Raw genomic sequence first — 24615 nt, forward strand, 5'->3', positions numbered from 1 at the left:
TTCAGTAATTCAGCTGGTTTGAAAAAAAAAAAAAATTAAATCCGTATGCCAGGACTCGGGACCAATGAATAAATTACTTTTATCTTGAAGGCTAAATTGGCCGGAAATGGAGAAGTGTTTCCGGGTCATAGATTTAGACTGAGCTATATTATCAGCTATTTGTTGACTTTAAGCGTAGTTAACGTCGTTTCAAGATGCAGCTATGCAAAGTGTGCACCGAACAGACGCCAAAATACCGATGTCCAGCTTGCCAAATAAGATAGTAAGTAATGTAAACCGTAAGTAATTTAATTTTACCCCGCGTTTTGCAAAACACGTGAGCTCTTCGCGTGTAACATTAAGAGCCCACAACGAGTCATCAAACTCACATTAAACTAACTTGTTTTTTCCTTTTGACGTTCACTTGTGACCTAGTCAATTAGATCTACGTACGCAAACTATTTTATTGTTTGCAGGTATTTGGCTTAGATACACTTTTTTTTTTTTAATTACACTTTTGTGAGTGTCTTATTTGAGCTTTGTTAGCTGTATCAACAAAACTATTAGCGGGAGAAAACATTTCACTTCAATGAAATTATATACCTTTATTTATGGGTTTCATGTCAGTGGAGTAATTACACAAAACTATCGTACTGCACTTTTGTGTTAATTAAGTATTAAAAACATGTTTTCCATTTTCAGTTGTTCTCTTTCCTGTTACAAGAGGCATAAAGGTAAGAAACGCTGATCTTCAGGTTGTTTTATCAAATCACATCTGAAATAAGTTAATTTTAAAGGTCCTATATTCAACTACTGTAGAGTGATTATCACGAAATTAATGTCATGGAAAAAAAAACCACCTGGCTTACGAGTGTCCAGAGAAAGTCCCTTCAGATAGCTACTTCTATTTGACTCATTATTCTATTGGTTTTGTCCATATTTGGCTAAGACCAACCATTACCCGCTTTATTCTGATTGGTCGCCTGTGTAAAAGACACATTTGTAAGACAGCACACATTTATGTTGACAGCACTGGCTTGGGAGCAGAGAAGTAGGCAGAGCTCTTCACTAGTGACGTAGATGCGCTCGAGAAATGCAAAGCAGATTTCAGGCCTCTGGGCAGAAAATATTCTGGGACTCAGGATTGCGTTGACGATTGTAATTCATAGTGCACGTTTACTGAGTCATCATAGAGACAATATAACATTCCAAATACTCGAAGAAGTTAGCCGGGCAAAATATGGGACCTTTAAGAATAGTAATACAGTACATGATCTCCTGTCAATGCATCCTCAGACTCTTGCCGTCCCGTTCAGAAGTTAATATCCAACAGAACAAAGAATGCTATCAGGACTGGTATGATTCACTCACCCTGTAAATATCGGCAAATATATCAAATATTTGAAATTAATATTGTAAATGTCACTATTAATAGTAAATGTGGTGCACGATTCTAAAAAGAACATGGAAAATCTTCTTGCAGACACATGGAGCGTGGAGGATCTTCTGCACGAAGAGGACATCACTGATCTAGTACCTCTAGAGAAGCTTCAGTTGTTAGGTATTTACTCAAAATTATTTTAAAAATCAAATTTTCCCAACTCTCGTGCATATACCTGTTTTTACAGTCTGCTTATTTACCGTAATGACCATACAATGAAGAGACAAAATAGCTGATACACTTTTCATTGATTTAGCAAACATCAGAATAGTAAAACACAAGCACACACGCAGAAGCTGCTGTCAGGCACAGCTCTCCCCAGACAATCACAGGCAAACTGGCCGACATCATCCACCACCGCAGCTTCTACACATCTCCAAGGCACGTGTATCTATTACACAGACACTACACTACTCTATAGGCCTCTTTATACTCCTGTAGCTAATTAACACCCACATTGCATCACGTGGCGTACGTATTGCCCCGTGCAGGACCTCTGCGTAGTTGGGTTTGGTTAGTGGATACAGTGAGGTATACTCACCACACAGATGAGGGGAAAAAAGGGGCCTTCTATGATAAATTGTTTTAACGAGTTGAAACAAAGTTTGTGGGAGCAGTACGAAGCAAGTATTTTTTTTTTTTCTTTCATGTGGTGTGTCAGAGATTTGAACCTAATGCAGCTGGTTCTGGAACATACTGTACCTCATGAAAAACACGGGTTCACCGTATATCTTTCTGTGATTTTTATATTCCAATAGTCAGATGTGAGTAATTCTCTCCAATGTCTAATTCCACAGGTCAGTCAAAAGAGCTTAAGGACCTTCTTTGTAATCCCCACCTGAGAGAACTACTAAGGACCGTTGACAGCGCAGACAGCAAGGAAGAAGCAATGAAGGCAGCTATGCAGGAGCCCTTATTTGTGGAGTTTTCAGATAGATGTTTAAAGGTTGTAGAAAAAGAAGCTCAAATGCAGGAGTTCAATGAGGTTATGGAGTGGTAAGCTTGAAAGCCGAAAGAAACTTACTATTAGGTTTTCTAAAAATATAAAAATGATCTTGGAGGATGCCAGACTGACACATTCATGTAACACATGACAATTATTTTTTGCATTTCATTTATTTATTATTATAATAATTTTTTTTTTTTACAAAAGCAATTGAATACTGTAATTGAGTTTTGGTCCATTTTGTCCCATTTACACCGTTAAAGATCCAGAATTCAGATTTTCTCTCCAGCATGCTTATTTTAGTATTAACATAACACATTCAAATGACATTTTAAAAATATTGCATATATATATATATTAAAAATAAATGGACAAAAAGTTCCAAATATTCCTCCCATTTTTAAAGCAGCAGTCTGAACAAATGTTTCTTTGGTGTGTTGCTTGAATGTGCACCTGCATCAGTTGTGCAAACATGCATATCATCTTTAGTTCTGCAACATACAAGCAGAATTATGTTGATATGATTGTGTGTGAAAATCAGTCTTTTTCATTCTATGTAGAATCATTAAAAAACTCAAACTACACGTACTCTGATTTTTAACAAAGTTACAACACTCAATGGAAGGCAGCGGTGAGAAGAAAAGTTATTTTCCTGAAGCAACATCCAACCATCCATTTTCTTAGCCACTTATCCTCACAAGGGTCGCGGGGAAAGCTGGAGCCTTTCCCAGCTAACTTTGGGCAGGAGGTGGGCTATATCCTGGCATTCAGAAGTTAAGAGAAAGTGAAATGTTCCCCTTTTCAGGTTAGCGTGCATTTTAGGTTCATCCTCAAATTTCACTTGAAAGCGAAATGTCACGTACCATTGTAGTCAGTAGTGTACTGACAATCATTTACAGTACCAACGATTGAAGGCCAAGATGAATGATTTTTACTAGGATTTTTTCTTAAAGCTTTGCAGCACTTACACTACTGTGAAAAAGTATTGGCCCTCTTGAGTTATGTTTTTGCAAAGTTTTGCCCCTTTAAAATCAAACAAATACGAATCGACAACTACTGACTAACAAGTGATCTTAAAATGGGGTTTTTGAAAGGTGATTTTATCTGTATTAAAGAAAAAAACTATTCAAAGTTACTTGATCCTGTGTGAAAAACTATTGCCCCCACCCCTAAACCTAATAACCGGTTGGGCCATCCTCAGCAGCAACTGAAATAAAACAAAATTCTCTAACTAGCTATGAATCTTTCACACCTGAGTGACCATTTCGGGTCTCCCTTCCTTCCACAATTGTTTGAATTCAGCAAAAATAGACTGCTTTTGAACATGAGTCATGCCATTGCCTTTCATTCTGATTCAAGTCTGTACCTTGACTAGGACACTGCATAACTTTTTTTTTTTTTTTAAAGCCATTCAGAAGTTGACTTGCTTTTGTGTTTGAGATCATTATCCTGCTGTGGAGCCCAAGTGTGTGTCAGCTAAAGGTCACAAACTGATGACTGAACATTCAACTTCAGGATTTTCTGTTAGAGAGCAAAATTCAAGGTTCCATCAATCACAGCAATTTGTCCAGATCCTGAAAGAGCTAAACAGCTGAACATCACACTACCACCACCGTGTTTGATTATAGGTATGATGGGCTCTTTTTCCCCCATTTACAGCATATCTAACAATACACCTTCTAAAAAGCTCAACTTTCATTTTGTCAGTTTATATACAGTAATATTCCCTACAAAAGTCTTGGGAACCATGTGAGATGAGCCTTTATATTCGCTTTGCCCAGCAGTGGTTTTTGCGCTGGAGCCCCTCCATGGATGTCATTTTAGCGCCGTCTCTTTCTCAGTGTTGTGTTATGAACACAGACCTTAACCAAGGTATCGGAAGCCTGCAGTTCTATAGAAATTGTCCTGAGTTTCATTGTGGCCTCCGACATAAAGCACTGCTATCTTTACAGGCCGGCCACGCCTGGGAATGTTCACCACTGTTCCATATTTTATCCATGTGAGGATAATGGCTCCCCTTATGGTTCACTGGAATCCTAATGCTTCGCAAATGGCTTTTGTAACCATTTCAAGACTGACACATCAATGACTTTATTTATACTGGACAATTCTGGAATTGCTTTGGACTGTGTCATTTTGCTGCAGCTTTTTTTAGATCCTTTTTTCCGACTTGTTTTTGTCAGGACAGACTGTTTAAGTGAGTTGTTGACTAAACAGGTCTGGAGGTAATCAGGCTTGGGAGTGATAACTGAAAAGGAACTCCCCCCAAAAAATTGTGATTAATCATAATTCATGCATTCACAAGGTGGGCATTATTTTTCCCCCACACAGGGTCAGATAACTGAATACTTTTTTCTATTAATAAACTCACCATTTAAAAACTGTATTTTAAGTAAACTTTGGTTGTATGTCCCTGATATTTCCATTCATTTTAAAAGTGGGGAAACTACAAAAATATAAGAATTTGCAAAGGGGGCCATTACTTTTTCACAGCAATGTACCTGATCTGGCGTGTGACCCAATTATGTAAGGGCAAGTCTTTTTGCCCTTTACATTGGTGTATAAACATGACTGCATTTAAAAGGCACCTTATGATGAAAAATGAAATGACAAAAGTACATGTATATGGTTCCCTGTGTGCCAGAAAGCAGCTTGTTCACGCAAGTAGGAACTATTGAGTCTTCTCCAGCAGGATTTCATTGAAGCCAGTCACGTAATTCCTCATCTCTGGCTGCCTGTTTGCATAGAGAAGGGGCGAACGCTTGCAGTGTAGTTTGACAGATCCCTGAAATGCATGAGAAAACCACTTCTATAAGAACAATTAAAAAAAAAAAAAAAAGACCCCACTGAAGGAATTTGTAAGAGGAAAAAGTTCCATTAAGATATCCTCACCTTGGGTTGAGCTCGAATAGAGGTGATTCCCTGCATGTTTTGGTTGGTCTTTACCTTGTACTCTCCCCTTCTGGAAGGTAGTTTAAGAGAGGCCACCACAGACATCATCTTATGAAGGCCTGTGGCCCTCATGGAGACCGTGATCGATGGTGCTGATGGCAAAGCCAGGCCCATGGGCCACCCTCGCACTGTGATGGGCTCTTGGACGCTAGAGAGCTGCACTGAGCCCAGTTCCCTGATGATGTCGTTCAATTCCGGCACGTCTTGCTGCATGAGGTTTTCTGCATCATCGAGCTCTGCCTCAGCTAAGGACTTCAACATTGCCTGACGCGAGAATAAAACAATTACATTATTTCCAGCTCACGTAAGGCCAACCCCTTATTAACCTTACCCTCCACTTCCTCCAAGCTTTCTGAATAAGTGCTGCAGCTCTGTCCCATTTCTGTACCCGCCTCCTGACGAGCCAAGAACGGACCGCTGGAAGAAGCATACAAATGCTGGATTGAAAATAAGTACATGATGTTGGGGTATCCTCCAAACTGCGACTAACTGGCGACCAGTTTTCCCGAAGTTAGCTGGGATAGGCACTCCTGTGACCCTTGTGAGGATAAGGAGCTCAGATGATGGATGGATGGATGGATGGATATCCCACAAGTGAACTTTTGAAATGTTCTTATACAGCGTTTCCCAAATTTTGTTCCAAGGCATATACCACCGGTATTTGGTGTTCAGGGAAAAAAAAAAACATTAAAGTGAATAGAATGAGTTCAAGTATCATGAATCGTGTTATACATGTTTCATCACTGATTGTTACTCCTGACAAAAATAAATAAACTAAGTAACTATTTTTTTTTTTTTTCAACCTAAAAAAAAATTGGAACTCGCGTGGACAAACTACCAATAAGTGTTTCAGTCCTGGTTACACCTCCCCCCCCAAAAAAATAAAAAATAAAGCAACACAAAAAAAAGGGGGAATCCACAGGTGCCTAACAGCGAGTATGGAGAGTCCACTGAAATGCTTTTAAATTCACAAATGTTTAATTGTGAATATGCGGGTTTCAATGTACACAGGTTAATTTTACTTTCTACCATCTCGTGGAAGATCATGTAATTGTTCTCCCTGTCACTCTATATGTCGTTGGCATAGAGAGCGGAATTAAGAAACAATACATAATTTGCAGTAAGTTAATTTGTAGACCAGAAGGTGCAACCGGCGAACCTCCAACCCAAATGAGGATAAGCCCTATACAAAATGGATGGATGGTTACTATTACCCTATGTAATCAATGTACAAAATATAATTGTGTCCAAAATAAAAATGACCTCGGTTCTTCACAATAATATATTGGACAAATGATTACATCCCAAATAGCTTTCATTTGTCTACAGTTTTGGCCAAAACATTATTATAGTCAAAAACATGGATGTTTTTTTAGATGTGCCACTGTTGTGTCTGACATTTGCTGCTTCTGACGAGGTAATCAGGGCGATCAGGCGCTTCCTGCTGGTTCTTGTTTGCCCAGACGGCCAGGTCACAAGGGGCCAGACAGAGGAGCTGAGCCAGCAGCCCTCAAGCAGCTCTACCTGGCGGCAGCTTTATAAGTTTACCTGCTTGGATTAGAGTAGCAGAATGCCGTCGCTCGTGACGTTTGCGGCGTTGGTAGCGCATCCAGCAGCATTGAATGCAGAAAGCAGACTTTGAGAGGATCTTCTTCCTGTGATCTTCCAGTAAGTCTAACTGTCAGCCAAACACAGAAAGATTACAAGGCCATTCAATTACAAACTCTGCATTCAAAATACATGTAAGATGAAGAGGCTGAATTATTTGAAATGACTGACCATGGACTGGGTGAGAAAAACTTTGGTCCGTCCACAATGCACCAAAGATTTGGGTTCCCTTCTAATATTAGGTGCTGATAGTTGGAACACGAAGTCAAGTACCCTCTGCACCTCCTGTAGGTTAATTTCATTGTCTCTCCCAGCCTTTACTTTGAACACAAAAAGACAATTAGGAGTTAACCAAGGCTGAAAACAAGCAATAACTATGGGTGTTCAGCACAACAACAACAACAACAAAAAGATTGAGTGTTACAAATTAATTGACAACACCGCAGATGCACATGGATTTAATCATGCAAGCACAGTTGTTCAGACCTAAAAGTACTTGACAGTGGGTTAAAACAAACGGGAATTCGAGCACACTTAACAACATTAAATAATAAGCAAAGCAAGCTCTGACAGCCAGACAAGACGTGCATTTACCTGGAAAGTTCAAAAGAACTTGCATTTTTTTTGTTAGACAATCCGGTTTTATAAGTGAACTATCCCAAGTAGAGAACTGAGGGTCAGACTGACTAAGCGCACTAGTGAGGAGAAATTAGAATAAACCAGAAGACCTAAAGAGAGGAAACAAAATCACCATAGACCCATTGTAAACATGCCAAATAATTTCTTTTTTTTTTTCCCTCTCTTTTTTAAAAATTATTATTATTTGAATAGATTCAGCAACAAGTTGCATTTACCAAGATCTGGTGCTCCTGACACGAAACTTGAGTTTTTCACTATGGATCCATAGCGTTGTATGAAAGCCTTGAATGGAATTCTGTGCAACCAAAATGGTAAATTATCAAACATTCATCAGTATATGATATGCAGAGTGATAAGAAAAACTGTTTTACCTTATAGGAAAGCCAGCAGCACTTATGTGTATTGTCTCTACAATCCCACAGGCCTCCAACTGCATTAACACCTTGCAAATGACGGGAAGTAAAAACAAGAAGGGAAATCCCTTACAAGAAAAGAGAATTTTTCAATGTCCTCCCCAGATTTACCTCCTCCTTTTTGAAGATGAACGGCTTGCAGTCAGAATTGGGTTTAATGCAGCGGGTGTATTGAGGTGTTGTGGTGTGGAGGATGCTCATCAAGCTCTCAAGGGAGTTCTGCAAACGCATGAACACGATGTCAACACTAATTGTGATTTACAACACAAGCAGCCCTAATGTTTGAATTGCCCCCACCTTGAACTTTGAGACTACAGTGACCTTACTGAGCCCCTTGCTTGACAAGTTCTCAGTCTCCTTTTCTGTGTAGATTTGCTGAAGGAGGGGATTATCTGACATCTGAAGCAGGCTGATGATCTCAGGCGCCACTGGGTCCTGGAATACAAATTGAGAAAAACATCATCCCTCTATCCATTTTCTACAATGTTTGGCCGCTTTATAGTGATGGGGGAGTTGGTGGGGGCTATTTCCGCTGATATTAACACACCTTGTTCTTCTCCACCATGCCCTGTATCTTGTAGTGGACTTTGCCAGCGTAATGTGCCACACTAAAATGCGGCACCTTACTTAATTTATTCCAGCTGATGTTGCCGTTGTCACCAAGCTCTTTCTCCAGACGACTTCTAAGCGCCTTGGCATCAGACGCTCGATTAAGACGGCTCTCCTATAGTATACCGGTAGGGGGGGGGGGGGGAAAAAACTTTACAGCAGATGGAAACAAAGAATGAGATTGAAGTCGCCAAACTAGGGAAAATTACCTCATTAAGAAGAGAAAACACACTAAAAGGGCTTCCTTCAAGGAGATCCAAACAACTCTGATTATCTTGGTATTTGACAAAGGACCACTGTAGTCCCTCTGATACATATTCTTCCTTGAAAATACAGACATGTACAAAATATCACACTTAAATGTAAAATATTTGATTTCTCATAATTGTGCACAGTCGTTACTACCAATGCTGAAGGTGAAAACTGAACATTACTTTAGTCAAAGTATTTCTGATCAAAGAAGTGGTGCGCAGTACTGCCTCAGTCGAGATGCTCTGCGTTCAAATCAAGTGATTTTATTTCTACCTTGTGCCCAAAAAAAAAAAAAAACAACAACACTTTTTAAATTAATTGTTCACTGACAACTGTCTATATGCATCTGTTGCTGCGAATGAGTGGGAATGGTTGTTTCTCTTTATGTACGCTACGATTAACCAGCGACCAGTCCAGCATGTACCCTCCCTCTTGCTCAACATTAGCTAGAAATAAAACTGCAAGCCTAGGATAGGTGCTATAGAAATTTTGATAAATAATCGAATTACAGCAGCACAGTGAAGACTGGTTAGAGCATCTGCATCACATTTCTGAGGACCAGGGTTCAAATCACGGCCCTGCCTGTTTCAAGTCTGCATGTTCTTCCCGTGGGGCTGTGTGGATTTTCTCCGGGCACTCCGATTTCCTCCCACATCCCAAACCATGCGTTAGTTGAAGACTCTAAAAGTTAATGTGACTATGTGAGAATGTAAGTGTTAATGTGTCCATGAATGGTTGTTTGTTTATACAGTATGTGCCCTGTAATTGGCTGGCAACCACTCCAGGCTGTATCCCACCTCCTACACTTTCACGACCTTTGTGAGGATAAGCGGCTCAGAAAATGGATGGATGGATTGACAGAAAGTTTCTATCACCTAAATGCTGAATATTAAGAGACAAAAAGAATGGGAAAAAAAAAAAAAAGTATCACAAACCAATAATTCGTACCTGCTGAGCTCGTAGGTAATGGGTAACAAAGTGCTGCTGGAGTTTTTCATTGGCATAGTTGATACAAAGCTGTTCCAAACTATTACTTTGGAAACATTCAAAGCCATACACATCTAGAACACCTGGAGGAGAAGCAAAATAAAGATGGACCAATGATGAGTAACTTGAAGAGCCGGATGCGCAAAATGAATAAAGTCCTCTAAATCATCAAATGAGCAATACTTTGTGTTCAGTATTGTGACTGTGCTGAATGTACCTATGAAGTTGCACCAAGTGGATTTGTCAGCACAAATGCTGCTGTTGATAAATGTCACCAGCCACTCAAATAATCTGTGAGGAAAGACCAACATTATCCTCACTAGTGTATACGGTAAACAAAAAGACATCATGGTTTCACATTTGAATGTTTGATGACAAAATGTCTTAACAACAGAGAAAAAGCAGGTTCATGACTGTTTATTGTATTAGTTTGATGAACAAAGACGATGACTCCTTACTCGGCATAGATGACTTTGGCAAGGCAGTCTCTTCGCATGCAGCACTCTTCCTGGGAACAAGGCTTGAGTACACTCTGCCTCCCTGCTTTTAATGTCCTCACACTGAGACAAGTCTGAAGCTCCTCAGCAGGGATTTGCAACAGTTCAGCAGCCTTCTGCAAGGTGTCTAAAACACAAAGGTACATCTAAAAAAATTGACTATCAGACAGGTTTGGGTATTAAACTAGTTAGTGTAAAACTGCAAGAAGTGAATTTCAGTTTGTGTCAGTTGTAAGATAATAAAGATGTTTTTTTGTTTTTTTTTACATCGTGTAATATTACACTGTGTGTAGAGAATGAACAAAATCTGGGTTCCACTTTTTCCCCAATTGAACTACTTAAATAAATGAAGTCTTCCTTGATATTCATTGAGATCCACCTGCACAAGCATATATTCTTTGATGAAACATTAACAAGTTAAACACATTTGATGTTTGGTCTATCTTCAGTATGTGATAGGGGATGAACCAAAATCCCTGTTCATATGATTTCATGAAATACCTTTGGATTGGTCCTTAGTGTGACATGGCTGGGATTCATCTGCTGATATTGAAAATTTCACATTCCCTAAATGCAGAATACCTGCTAGTATCTAAAATAACAGAACAGATATCATTAAACAATATATTCTGAAAAAAAATATTGCTCACAACTGGATGATATCTTACCCTAAATATCTGTCTCTGCCTCTCTGTATTAATTCGCAGGTGGACCATCGCATCAACGGTCTCTTGAAAACAGTCCTCTGCAGGATATTCAATAGACAGGAGTCATAAAACTTTCAAAACTTAAAGTAAATGAATTAAATTAAGACCAACCCTCTATTGTATTTTCAACATTTGGCAGCCACACAAAGGTGTGACCTTGTGGCATATTCCACTCTTTTCTCTGTTCTTTTGTGGCTGCTTTTATCATCTGAAAAACAGAATGACCAGTGTGATTGTGATAAAGTTAGTAAGGTATAAAGTGTAAGTTTGGAGATACAATTTAGATGTATTTTATATGGATAAATGACTTTCAAATTGCTTCGATACAAATAGGTCTCTGGAGTTCCTGCTAAAGAATCAAGTGAAATTGAACTTCTTCTTTTCCTTTCGGCTTGTCCCATTTGGGGTCGCCACAGCGTGTCATCTTTTGCCATCTTAGCCTATCTCCTGCATCTTCCTCTCGAACCCCAACTGCCCTCATGTCTTCCCTCACCACATCCATAAACCTTCTCTTTGGTCTTCCTCTCGCCCTTTTGCCTGGCAGCTCCATCCTCAGCACCCTCCCACCAATATACTCACTCTCTCGCCTCTGAACGTGTCCAAACCATCGAAGTCTACTCTCTCGAACCTTGTCAGCAAAACATCCAACTTTAGCCGTCCCTCTATGGAGCTCATTTCTAATCCTATCCAACCTGCTCACTCCGAGCGAGAACCTCAGCATCTTCATTTCTGCCACCCCCATTTCTTCTTCCTGTTGTCACTCAGTGCCTCTTTAATCCGTCAGTCTCGGTCTCTAAGCCGTACATCATGGCTGGCCTCACCACTGTTTTGTAAACTTTGCCCTTCATCCTAGCAGACACTCTTCTGTCACATAACACACCAGACACCTTTCGCCAGCTGTTCCAACCTGCTTGGACCCGTTTCTTCACTTCCTGACCACACTCTCCATTGCTCTGTATTGTTGACCCCAAGTATTTGAAGTCGTCGACCCTCGCTATCTCTTCTCCCTGTAGCCTCACTCTTCCCCCTCTACTTTTCTCATTCACGCACATATATTCTGTTTTACTTCGGCTTATCTTCATTCCTCTCCTTTCCAGTGCATGTCTCTATCTTTCCAATTGTTCCTCTGCATGCTCCCTGCTTTCACAGCATATCACAATAACATCTGCGAACATCATGGTCCAAGGGGATTCCAGTCTAACCTCATCTGTCAGCCTATCCATTACTACTGCAAACAGGAAGGGGCTCAGAGCTGATCCCTGATGCAGTCCCACCTCCACCTTAAATTCCTCTGTCACACCTAAGGCACACCTCACCATTGTTCTGCTGCCATCATGCATGTCCTGTACTATTTTAGCATACCTCTCTGCCACACCAGACTTACGCATGCAGTACCACAGTTCCTCTCTTGGTACTCCGGTCATAGGCTTTCTCTAGATCCACAAAGACACAATGTAGCTCCTTCTGACCTTCTCTGTACTTTTCCACTAGCATCCTCAAGGCAAATAATGCATCTGTGGTACTCTTTCTAGGCATGAAACCATACTGTTGCTCGCAGATACCTCCACAACTCTTTCCCATAACTTCATTGTGTGGCTCATCAACTTTATTCCTCTATAGTTCCCACAATTCTGAACATCCCCTTTGTTCTTAAAAATGGGAACTGGAACACTTTTCCTCCATTCTTCAGGCATCTTTTCGCCCGCTAGTATTCTGTTGAATAAGTTGGTCAAAAACTCCACAGCCACCTCTCCAAATTGCTTCCATACCTCTACCGGTATGTCATCAGGACCAACTGCCTTTCCATTTTTCATCCTTTGTAGTGCCTTTTCTGACTTCCCCCTTAGTAATCATTGCCACTTTCTGGTCCTTCACACTTGCCTCTTCAACTCTTCCTTCTCTCTCATTTTCTTCATTCATCAACTTCTCAAAGTATTCTTTCCATCTATTTAGTACACTACCGGCACCAGTCAACACATTTCCATCTCTATCCTTAATCACCCTGACCTGCTGCACATCCTTCCCATCTCTATCCCTCTGTCTGGCCAGCCTGAAGAGATCCTGTTCTCCTTCTTTCGTGTCCAACCTGGTGTACATGTCTTCATATGCCTCTTGTTTAGCCTCTGCCACCTCTACTTTTGCCCTACGTCGCATCTCGATGTACTCCTTTCGCCTCTCCTCAGTCCTCTCAGTATCCCACTTCTTCTTCGCTAATCTCTTTCCTTGTATGACTCCCTGTATTTTGGGGTTCCACCACCAAGTCTCCTTCTCCCCTTTCCTACCAAAAGACACACCAAGTACTCTCCTGCCTGTCTCTCTAATTACTTTGGCTGTCGTTGTCCAGTCTTCCGGGAGCTTCTGCTGTCCATCGAGAGCCTTTCTCACCTCTTTCCGGAAGGCCGCACAACATTCTTCCTTTCTCAGCTTCCACCATATGGTTCTCTGCTCTTCCTTTGTCTTCTTAATCTTCCTACCCACCACCAGAGTCATCCTACACACTACCATCTTATGCTGTCGAGCTACACTCTTCCCTACCACTACTTTGCAGTCAGTAACCTCCTTCAGATTACATCGTCTGCACAAAATATAATCCACCTGCGTGCTTCTACCTCCGCTCTTGTAGGTCACTATATGTTCCTCCCGCTTCTGGAAATAAGTGTTCACTACAGCCATCTCCATCCTTTTTGCAAAGTCCACCACCATCTGTCCCTCAAAGTTCCTTTCCTGGATGCCGTACTTACCCATCACTTCTTCATCGCCCCTGTTTCCTTTCCCAATATGTCCATTACAATCTGCACCAATCACAACTCTCTCGCTGTCTGGGATGCTCAGAACTACTTCATCTAGTTCCTTCCAGAATTTCTCTTTCAACTCGAGGTCACATCCTACCTGTGGGGCATAGCCGCTAACCACATTATACATAACACCCTCAAGTTCAAATTTTAGTCTCATCACTTGATCTGATAACCTTTCCACCTCCAAGACATTCTTAGCCAGCTCTTCCTTTAAAATACCCCCTACTCCATTTCTCTTCCTATCTACTCCACGGTAGAATAATTTAAACCCTGCTCCTAAACTTCTAGCCTTACTACCTTTCCACCTGCTCTCTTGAATGCACAGAATGTCAACCTTTCTACTAATCATCATGTCAACCAACTCCTGAGCTTTTCCTGTCATAGTCCCAACATTCAAAGTCCCTCCACTCAGTTGTAGGCTCTGTGCATTCCTCTTTTTCTTCTGACGATGGATCCGGTTTCCTCCTCTTCTTTGTCTTCGACCCACAGTCGCTGAATTTCCACCGACGCCCTGCAAGTTAGCAGTGCCGGGGGCGGGCGTTGTTAACCCGGGCCACGACCGATCCGGTATGGGATTCTTTAGATGAACGCTCATATTTATTTGGCACAGTTTTTACGCCGGATGCCCTTCCTGACGCAACCCTCTGCATTTATCCAGGATTGGGACCGGCCTACAGATTGCACTGGTTTGTGCCCCCATAGGGCTGCATTCAAGTGCATTGAACAGTGAAGTGAAATTGAACAACCAAGTAAATATCTGTGAACAAACCATTCTGTACTTCCACTACTTCCCAATAGTAGACCTGAAGTATAAGAACCTCAAAATGATTTTCCCATTTGGTTTAAATGGGACGGTTTTAATATATTTGAATTAATCAGTATTATGGAGTTTATTGTAGGACACCTGGTAAAAGATGTGAAAGTTCCTTTCATTAGCAGGTTGGTGAGCGACTCTAGTCTTCTCCAGTAAATATGTCTGCACAGACGCCCCCACAAGCAGCTGACACCTACATATAAAAACAATTAATTTTTACCTATGGAACATGCCAAACATTCACCGTGTGTGGTAAAGTTTCTCACGAGCAGTGGTAATTACCTGTCAAGCTGGAGCTGAATGTATTTTCCAAAGCGACTGCTGTTATTGTTGCGGAGTGTGCACGCGTTGCCTGCAAGGAGGGCAACATGTTTACTCATGTACAGTACCATGCCTACAGGGTAGCTGTGATTTTTTTGGGGAAAAACAGCAGTCACAGCGTCATACCGAAAGCTTCCATAATAGGATTGGAGTCCAGCACTCTCCTCTCTATCCTCTCCACAGTATCCTGACTCTCCACCACTGAAGAGGACGCTGCTACTGTGGCATAGTATTTCATCAGGCAACGGGAGGTCCATGTCTGTGAAAAAAATATGATAGACTAAGCCCAATAAAAACTTATCATTTATCCATTTTCTCCTGCTTATCATGTCCAGGTTAAGCTGGGGGAGCGGACTGTTTGAAAACCACTCACATCCACCAATAAAAAGTGATTCAGCATCTTCAATAAACCTGATGTAGCCCTGGGTGACCATCCAAACGCCACACAGAAACATTGGAGCAGAGAATCAAACTCATAATGCTTGACTGCTGGCTAAAATATACAACACAAACTTAACTTGCGGCATAAATATTCGATGTAACACTTTACAGTGGTGTTAACAGATGGAAACATGGTTATTGCACATTAAAAAAAAGGCCCTTCAAGGTGCTCAACAAAATGAATCTTTCCTTCATTCACTGAAAAGCCACAGTCCTGCTCATCACAAATTATCAATGAGTACTCTCTATTTTCAGAAGCACCGTTTGCATTCACATCAACATTCAGACTTTTATGGGTTAGGAAGTGTTTACCTTTCCTGCACCGCTCTCCCCACTGACCACCAAGGACTGGTCCACTGGCACTCTCTGACCCTGAACATTCCTGTAAGCTTCCTCTGCCACAATAAAGATATGTGGCTTAGGATCCTGCAGAGACATTATTTGCAGATAAGGTTTTCACTCAGGGACACGGGGATCCATGAAAGAAAAAAAAAACAATATGACTCTACAGAAGTCAGATTTGGAATGGTGTTCATTTGTCATTTATCATGTAAAAATGAAACTAAAGTTTGTATGAGTTGAACAATTTTGGATTGTTTGTACGTTTTGTCTCGATTTATTGACAGTGAAATTTGCTATTTTGCTATTTGCAGTTAGCTATTCATGAATTCGCCTACTTCCATTTGTTTCCCCTCTGGAACCATCCTCAGATATTTGCTGAAAAATTCACCTATTTGGATTTTTGTGGTTTTTCTGTACCACCCTAAAATATCAATTTGCTGCTCAACCCCTGGGTTGTAAGAAAGTAGTGATTGGTGTTAAAATAGTATGTTGCAGTAATACATCTTGGCAGTTCTAAGCTCTTTATATGTCAGGAAGGAGCTACGTTTAGCCAAGAATGTTTGTAGAATAATAGTTATCCTCCACTGCATAAGTAGGCTTCAGCTTTCATGGAGTGTCTGTTAAAAAGCTCAGGCTAATCAAATAATTTGCCAGGCATTCATTTTTAAAGCGATTGTTGAAAAATTAGTTTAAAGTTAAATTAAATGTGCTTCGGGATCTTAGTTTGTGGTTTATTTACAGTTTAAACTATTAATCTAGACAAAGGCAAACATTTGTTTTAGCAGTAAATGTTCGAACAAACATTGCCAAATATTGCTACAGAACCTACAGTTTACAGCTTAAATATATCCAGTGGTACCTCTAAAAACTCATTTTACATGTAAATAGCCTAATCCGTTCTTTGGGCCAATGGTGAAGAAAGATAAATAAACTTGCAAAAAATACGAACAAAAAGTTGTACTATAACAAAGTGTGCTAGCAGGTGACAGCGCTAGCGCGATTTGGTGACGCTCGAGTGTTCAAGGGAAACGAAAAGCATCATGGGTAAAGATTGACCTCCCTTCTACCCAAAGGGATGCCAGAAAAATGCTCCAGTTATAGCCAATGGGAGAGCAACTCTATCGTGCAACACACACCAAGATACAGGATGTTTACGTTTGGTGGAATTGGGGGGGGGGCAAGGTGAATCAGCTGGCAAGCATTAACCTCACATTTCTGGTTTGATTCCAGATGTGCCTGTGTGGAATTTCCATGTTCTCCCTGTGCCTGCGTGGGTTTCTTCCGGGTACTCTGGTTTCCTCCCTCATCCCAAAAACATGCAACATTAATTGGACACTCTAAATTGCCCCTAGGTGTGATTGTGAGTGTGACCGTTCTCTGTGTCTATGTGCCCTGCGATTGGCTGGCAACTAGTTTAGGGTATATCCTGCCTCGTGCCTGTTGACAGTTGGGATAGGCTCCAGCACTCCTGCAACCCTCGTGAGGATAAGGAGCTAAGAAAATGGATGGATGGATGGATGGAATTTGGGGGCTGCAAATCCAGCGCCTATTTTTGCTTTCGTATCCGGAATTTTCCATCATAACTAGGGACAATATTTTTACGAGGAGGTGTTTGTAACCTGAATTCTTCGTTACTAGAGGCGTTGGTGAGTGGAGGTACCACTGTATGTAGCCTTGAACAAATGTAAATGCAAAACAATGCAATAAACTAGCTCTCTATAAACAAACTTTATAGAAAATTTACAGAGAAAAATCAAGGTATAATTAAGTTATTGTTGGTGTTTTAACAGGATTTAACTTGATTTGCACTGCATTGTACAAGTGAGACAATTCTCAACACTAAAGTGGGACAATTCACATTTATCAAAGCAGCATGAATAGAAAAAAAAAAAATAATGGAAGTCAAGGCTATTTTAAAGTATATGCTACTAATATGCAACATTAGAGGGTTGTCAATTATTGAATTAAGTGGAGTAATTTTGAAGTAACAGTGCTGAACAACCCCAGCCAGCTAAAAGGTACCTTACATGTACATATTTGTATTATTGTTGAATTCTGTGTTCACTCTGAGTGCTATTGACACTTGTAGAATTACTTTTATACAATTCGGAAATCTGTGCATGTGGGTTGTTTCAGGCATTTCGTCAGCAGAAACACGGGCATTAAATCGGAATTGGGCACTTGGACATGCAGTGCAAATCACGCCTATGAAGTGTTAACCAGAACCATACTACCCCCAATCATCTACTTTCCACATGACTGGAAATCATTTGTTGTGTGCAAGCCAATACCTTGAGCTGTTGAGTATGGTGGTACTCTTTCATCACATCCAATGTGTAAAGGTCAGGAACAGGTTGGAAGGGGTTAAGAGCCACCAAGGTGCACCCAGCATGGGTGTAAAATACCTTGACGCTGTACCTGGCTTGCAGGCATCTCAGCACTATCACACAGAAATATAAGTTCTCATTAGCCCTGAGGAAATGAGCATCACAAAAAACAGGTCCTGTTCATCTGACAGTAAGCAGTAATCCTCAACAATGAACATAAGAATAAGCACAAAAGAGTGAACCCATGCCACATTGTGTTTCAATGTTCAGGCCCTCGCTTTATCACAGATTTTTAGGTACCATTTTTTTTCCCCCCATGTGTTTTTACAATATACAGACAAGTATATTACGCACCGCCAGTGTATTACCACTTAGTGCCATAAAATGCTGGACAGCACTGAGGTACACTGGATGTAGAAGCAGTGTAGTTCAGAGCAAAAAGGAGAGGCAGAGTAGGTACCCTTCTAAACTGAACAGAGCAGAGAGAATACTGTATATGCCTGTGGGTATTATTATATACTCTGTGTATGATACAGTATGTTTTCATGCTCCCTGTGAGTTAAAGAAGCAGTTGTTTGAAAATGTATAATTACTTTAACATCCATGCTCATGCAGTTAAAAAAAAAAAAAAAAAAAAAAGTAAGGTAAATGCATGCATTAGAATGCATGCTTCAATGAAAATGTAACCTTTGCTATTACCCGTTGTTGGCGTCACAGGGTTGACTTTTGTGAGATCGTCATATTTGTGCAGCTGTGCTTCATCATCAATCAGGAAGGCCAGAATTTCCTCCTCCAGTGAGTCATTAAAGCATCGATCCATGGAAGAAACATTCTGTATGGATCCTTGGACCTATGCAGTGTCAAGTGGACCAGAAGATAGACAAAGAGTTTGACAACAAATGTATTTTCAGTGTAACTGTTGAATTATTTAGACCACATTACTGTGTATATTATTGTGAAGTGGCTTCTTCGATCAGACGCAAACAGGCCGGGGTTTTACCTACATAATCCCGCTACTGTAGTGAATATGTCCGTCTTAATCTAGTCAGTCACTTTCACTGCAGCTTGACAACTTCTTTATCCCTCTAGAATCACATAGACTGGACGTGCAACATCGCCTGAGGACTTTCGACAGTCTCGGCTGTTTGGACAAATTTCACAGTAGAGGTAGATCTTTCATCACACACGGCGATTATACCTCATAACTTCTTAATATTTTAAGAGAATAGGTAAGGCAACACTTGGTATGGTTAATACACACTATGTGCTCCACTGAGGTACATGAAATGACCAATATACTATCATGATGCTAATATAATAAATGGTATAGGATGCTCCCACCACCTGATACGTTACAACACTAACTAGCTCTCAGCAGACTGCAACTCACTCAATGTTGTGGACAGTAGCAAGATAACGCCACACTTTACATGCACCGACATGGCACCTTTGGGCACATGTCCACGTTCACATTTTTTTAAATGTAAATGAACGTTGGTGTTTCCTGATTTCAGATGAATTCAAACATCCAAATTTGTTCTTCTTGTACAGTTTTCGACCAACTGCTTCTTCAGACTCTACATAGACTTAACTTTTGCCGCTTTATTTTAAAAAAATAACGATTAGAATGTATTTACAGCGCCCAAAACATGAACCAAAGTCACGGGAAACTTTACGTGTCGTAGAGCTTTTGACACAGACTCAGTCGACCCGTTTTTTTTCCAAACTTACCGATCCACCTCCTCCATTGCTGAGTTCTCCATTAATGTGACCGCTCACAGAACTCATGGGTTTAAGCGTTCGTTGAGACGGGGAGTTGCAAAGTACACAAAGCTTGTTTGTTTTTTAAATTTAGAACACTGTCAATTTCCCTCTGGAAGGAATCGTAACTTCTGCCATGTTGTACAAATTGCTACTATAATACTAGTTGAAGGGCAACTCCCGTAATACCTCGAGCCGTCTTTTCTCCGAGCGAACCCGAGTGGCTTCTGAAGTACACACGGTCCTCACGCCGCTTCCGGATGACGTCACCCATTGTCGACGAATGTGGCCAAACACCACAACGAATTTTTTAGGATTTGCCACGTTTGCCATATCAATTAGAGCCGTGATTTTATTTTTTTCACAGTTGCAGTAGGGGACTCACACAAGGCACAATTAAAGCTCTGACGGAGTAACGTCGATGAATCAAACTGAAATCTTTATTTCTAGCATGTTAAAAGGTAACATAAAAACAATATAATAGAATCATGAATAATTTTGAATGAAACGTCTTATTATAAAGGATTTTTTTCGGTGAAGTCTAGATTCTTGAATATGTAAATTGTTCACACGACAGTTCCAATAGACGAATATTGTATATATATAAATATAAATTGTGGATTGTTATAGACAATATTGTACTTATACTTCGAGAGGGTACATTTGCTACCTTTGGTGTTTGGCGGTGGAATAACACATTGAATGGATTCCAACAAACAACTGTATTTATAACATACAGTTTTAGTAAGGCAGTTAGTTGTGCATTTTGGGGTCATTTAAAAAGAAAGAAATTCTTCACTCACAAGCCGCGTGTTGTACCGACATTCGACACGCCAATAACTATTATTTCAGCCATTCTCCTAGTTTGACTAAGTGAAGCTGCCGTAGAATTTCCGCTGTTGCTCTACTTCCGTGTTTGGGAAATCTGGTTCATGCTTTGAGCATCCTTGGTGCTTGTAGTCAGACCTAGTCTGAACCAACTTGTGCTGACACACAACTAAAGTACATATGTGAGTCTTTATTTGGACAAAAATCGCGGTAGGTCCATTGCTAGAAATAATGATGATGAAATCGTTTCCTAATGACGCAGTTAATAACTTTTACCAAGGAGCGTTATCAGGGTTCGGACGCGGAACGTTCTCAATAGCAAAAGTGAAAGTACAAGGAAGAACAGAATAATGAAATATGAATTGGATAATACGTTCTTATATTAAGATGAACGTACTTAAACATGCTAAAAGTTTAATAAATTATTATTCACTGTCAGATATTTTTAAGGCTAGCCATTAACTTTTGTATGGCACTGTTCGCATAAATTATTTCCGATTACATCAAATTGTGTTCCTCACGAAAAAACATGTATGTAAACATTGTCTTTAATAAATTAACAATTAAAATGTTCAGCAATCTAACATAAAAAATGAGCCGTCAAACTGCATGGATTAGTAGGTGGAACTTTACACCACTTCCAGGTTACTCAGTCTTTTGTCAGAGGTCACAGGTGTGGCAACGTGACCTCAGGAATATATTTGTGTGTATTTCTACAGGGTTTCTCAATGGGTAAATGATTCCATTCACGTTTGTTTACTCAAGAGAATTCAAGCTGCATATCTAAAAAAATAAAAAATACTCAAAGTCTTTGAAAACACTGACTGTCCTTTTGGAAGCAAGCTCCTCCCTCTTTACAGCTATGTTGGTAGTGTGAGAAGCACACCTCAGCAAAAAGTTGATTACAATTATCTTTAAACTCAAATTAATTGATACAAATCGATTAACCTTCTAGCCTTATGTGAGTCCCTCAAGAAAAAGTTGCATGTTTATATTAGTGTTATTATGTACAGTACAAAGTGCCAAACCTCCCTTGTGTGATACCCAGATAGTGAATATAGATGGTTGTGGTAATATGAATACTTGAGGTTTAATCTGAGTTTTGAGGTTTGTAACAGGGACCCGAAAGGTTATCCCTTGACACTCAACGTAAATCCTACAATTATGTTTTTTTTTTTTTTTTTTTTTGTCATGTTGTCAATTGATAATTTTGTGTTTGCAGGCCATGTCTCAGAAGGACCTGAAAGAAGCATTTGTCAGTAATCTCAATGGGACGAGTCTTCAGGAAGTGGCAGTGGGTTCATTTCTCACCCCACTATGCATCCTCAAGCGAGCGCTCATTTTGATCCTCTACCATCATGTTATGGGGAGTCTCCCTTTGCCGTTTCCATGGATTGCTCACCCGCTTCTTGATTTCTTTGTGCTGGTCGTTCCCCTCATCCTGTCATGCACTGTCCTGAGCAACCACCTTCTCCTTGTGGTTTTGACTTTCACCTTTTTTTTGTTTTGTGGGCTTTGTTACATCTACCTGAGTAGCCGGCAAACTTCTCTCAGCACCTTCCTCAACAGGACTATTTATTTCAAACAGGTTCCCTTTGTGACCATCTTTAGAGTGATGGTGAATGTACAAACAGCGATCAGTATTCTGGCTGTAGACTTTCGAGTCTTTCCAAGGCGATATGCTAAAACAGAAACTTATGGAACAGGCGTGATGGACTTTGGTGTTGGAGCGTTCATCTTTGCAAATGGTCTTGTGTGCCCAGAAGCACGTGGGAAGAATGTTTACGGTTCCAAAATGAAACACATCACCAAACAGCTCCTGTCTGTCTGGCCTCTGGTTGTTCTCGGTGCAGCGCGACTTGCCTTTGTCAAAATGAGTGAGTACCAAGAACATGTGAGCGAATATGGTGCCCATTGGAATTTTTTCTTCACGTTGGCCTTCGTGAGGGTTCTGACATCCATAATTTTGGTTGTTGTACCGGCAAGACACTCATGGATCTTGGCTCTTGCCATAAGTGGTGCTTATCAGTTTGCTCTGGAGACAACGACCCTCAAGGCTTTCATCTTGCACAATAATTACAGAGAGAAAGACTTGCTGCATGCTAACAAAGAGGGCATTTTCTCCATAGCAGGCTATGTTGCCATCTACATGGCTGGAGTTCAGGTAGGATGTTACGTGATGCAGCCAAGATCACATGTCAGGGACTGGCTGAAAACAGTTTTTAACCTCCTAATTGTAACTCTCACACTGTTTGCTGCTTTGTGCATGTGCCAAAACTTTGTGGAGCCGGTGTCTCGTCGTGTAGCTAATCTACCTTTCTGCTTCTGGAGTGTTGCGCAGTCTCTCTTTTTCCTTTCATGTATCGGTTTAGTTGATTTGATTGTACTCTTTTCCAAAACAACATCAGGCTGTCACTTTATACCATCATCGTGGAATTCATATTCAGGCCTCCGCAAAAAGAAAGATGAGATGGAGGGATTGTGCCTCGTTCAAGCCATCAATAAGAATCAATTGTTATATTTTCTGCTCTCAAATGTCTTGACAGGTTTGACTAACGCTTTAGTCGACACACTTAATTGCAGTGATATATTTTCTGTGTGCATCCTGCTGTCTTACATGTTCACAAACTGCACCATTATATATGTTTTGCTCCTCTGTGGAATTACAATAAAATTTTGGTAAAGAAAAAAAACTGTTTTAAAAATGCCAGCAAATTGTGTTGATTTTCAATGTACTTTTGGAAAAATGAATGGCTTTTTCCTTCCTTTGCTGGAGGGATCCAGTCCATTGATCATTTACATTGTCAAGAGTCTTGGAACATTTGTTGTAATAATTCAGCTGTTTTCCTGAAAAATTATATAGTTTTTTTTTTTTTTTGCTTCATTTTGTGCAGCATTAATTTTTTTCAGTATCCATCTAGTTTCTTAGCCGCTTATCCTACCCAGGGTTCCGGGAGTGCTGGAGCCTATCCCAGCTGTCATCGGGCAGGAGGCAGTGTACACCCTGAACTGGTTGCCAGCCAATCACAGGGCACACGGAGACAAGACAACAGCCGCACTTACAGACACACGGAGGGGCAATTCAGATTGTCCAATTACTGTTGCATGTTTTTGGGATGTGGGAGGAAAATAGAGTGCCTGGAGAAAACCCACACAGGCAGGGGGAGAACATGCAAACTCCACGCAGGCAGGGCAGGGATTTAACCCAGGTCCTCAGAACTGTGAGGCAAGATGCTCTATCCATTTGCCACCATAGGAGTGACAGCAAAGTTGGATTTACTATCCACTCATTGGTGAACATTACGTAAGCAGGAGAGCATCTTTCCAGCAATTAGTTCAATTTTTCAAACAACTTTTGTATTTTATAAGTAGTCATATAAAGTATGTATGTATCTAAGATTGGCAGGAAGTAATGAAATACAAATACTTTGTTAGTGTTTTATATATATACTTTACTAGATTATCTAATTTTCTTTTACCTTTACATTTGAAAACAGACGCGGCATTTGAAACTATTTTGTCAAAAGAGGCTTGTTGCTTTTTTTCAACTTCTGTGAGGATGATTTATGATGAAAAAAATGTGAATAAAGACAAGAAAAGTCAACCGTGCTTGAAATCTTGAAGATTTATAAGGTGGGGAAAACAAAGGCAGCAGCAACACTTGAGGAACAAAACAAATTCAGAGAAGCAAGATATTCCCTGTCCGTGGCCTGTTAAATGACTAGAATAATAGTTCATGGGGACTGTGTTGACTTGTCCTGCCTGAAACCACAAATTTCTGGAATTAAAAAATTCTCAATCAACGCTGAGAAACAAAACAAAACACATAAAACGTAAGGCGTATTTCTTTCATCCACCGACTTTTCCTCAGTTATTAACTAAATTTGAATTTTTTTTTTGACAGCAGAATTGTGGGACCACATTGTTTGGATTACATAAAAGTCAAGTCAGTGCGA

At 40.4% G+C, this 24615-nt stretch overlaps 3 protein-coding genes across 13 annotated transcripts; 2 read left to right on the forward strand and 1 right to left on the reverse strand.

Annotated features, from left to right (window-relative positions):
* The first annotated feature begins 91 nt into the window (after positions 1-91).
* Positions 92-2564, forward strand: znhit3 (zinc finger, HIT-type containing 3). Its single transcript, XM_061802837.1, has 5 exons — positions 92-262; positions 682-713; positions 1276-1335; positions 1463-1540; positions 2218-2564. Exons 1-5 carry the CDS (start codon positions 195-197, stop codon positions 2418-2420), a joined length of 441 nt encoding a protein of 146 aa, XP_061658821.1. The 5' UTR covers positions 92-194; the 3' UTR covers positions 2421-2564.
* Positions 2565-2796: 232 nt separating this feature from the next.
* LOC133491504 (unconventional myosin-XIX) lies at positions 2797-20675 on the reverse strand. 5 transcript variants are annotated; one of them, XM_061802733.1, is made up of 25 exons: positions 19802-20101; positions 19075-19211; positions 18770-18920; positions 18035-18183; positions 15714-15827; positions 15087-15219; positions 14922-14991; positions 14730-14832; positions 11142-11238; positions 10992-11068; positions 10825-10915; positions 10285-10450; positions 10044-10117; positions 9788-9909; positions 8797-8910; positions 8526-8702; positions 8276-8413; positions 8090-8197; positions 7937-8007; positions 7781-7860; positions 7098-7246; positions 6867-6996; positions 5650-5735; positions 5259-5582; positions 2797-5151 (listed from the first exon to the last, which is right to left on the reverse strand). In XM_061802733.1, exons 3-25 carry the CDS (start codon positions 18888-18890, stop codon positions 5038-5040), a joined length of 2808 nt encoding a protein of 935 aa, XP_061658717.1. In that variant the 5' UTR covers positions 18891-18920; positions 19075-19211; positions 19802-20101; the 3' UTR covers positions 2797-5037. The 5 variants fall into 5 exon arrangements, with proteins under 5 accessions (XP_061658717.1, XP_061658716.1, XP_061658718.1 ...); XM_061802732.1 differs by having other exon boundaries at positions 19071-19211; XM_061802734.1 differs by lacking the exons at positions 19075-19211; positions 19802-20101 and adding an exon at positions 20635-20675.
* On the forward strand, positions 18840-24565 carry pigw (phosphatidylinositol glycan anchor biosynthesis, class W). 7 transcript variants are annotated; one of them, XM_061802794.1, is made up of 3 exons: positions 18840-18971; positions 19160-19237; positions 21882-24565. In XM_061802794.1, exon 3 carries the CDS (start codon positions 21885-21887, stop codon positions 23340-23342), a length of 1458 nt encoding a protein of 485 aa, XP_061658778.1. In that variant the 5' UTR covers positions 18840-18971; positions 19160-19237; positions 21882-21884; the 3' UTR covers positions 23343-24565. The 7 variants fall into 7 exon arrangements, with proteins under 7 accessions (XP_061658778.1, XP_061658782.1, XP_061658780.1 ...); XM_061802798.1 differs by having other exon boundaries at positions 18964-18982; XM_061802796.1 differs by lacking the exon at positions 18840-18971 and adding an exon at positions 19047-19088.
* The last annotated feature ends 50 nt before the right edge of the window (positions 24566-24615 follow it).

This window comes from Syngnathoides biaculeatus, chromosome 18 (assembly GCF_019802595.1).
Source record: "Syngnathoides biaculeatus isolate LvHL_M chromosome 18, ASM1980259v1, whole genome shotgun sequence".
Taxonomy (NCBI): domain Eukaryota; kingdom Metazoa; phylum Chordata; class Actinopteri; order Syngnathiformes; family Syngnathidae; genus Syngnathoides; species Syngnathoides biaculeatus.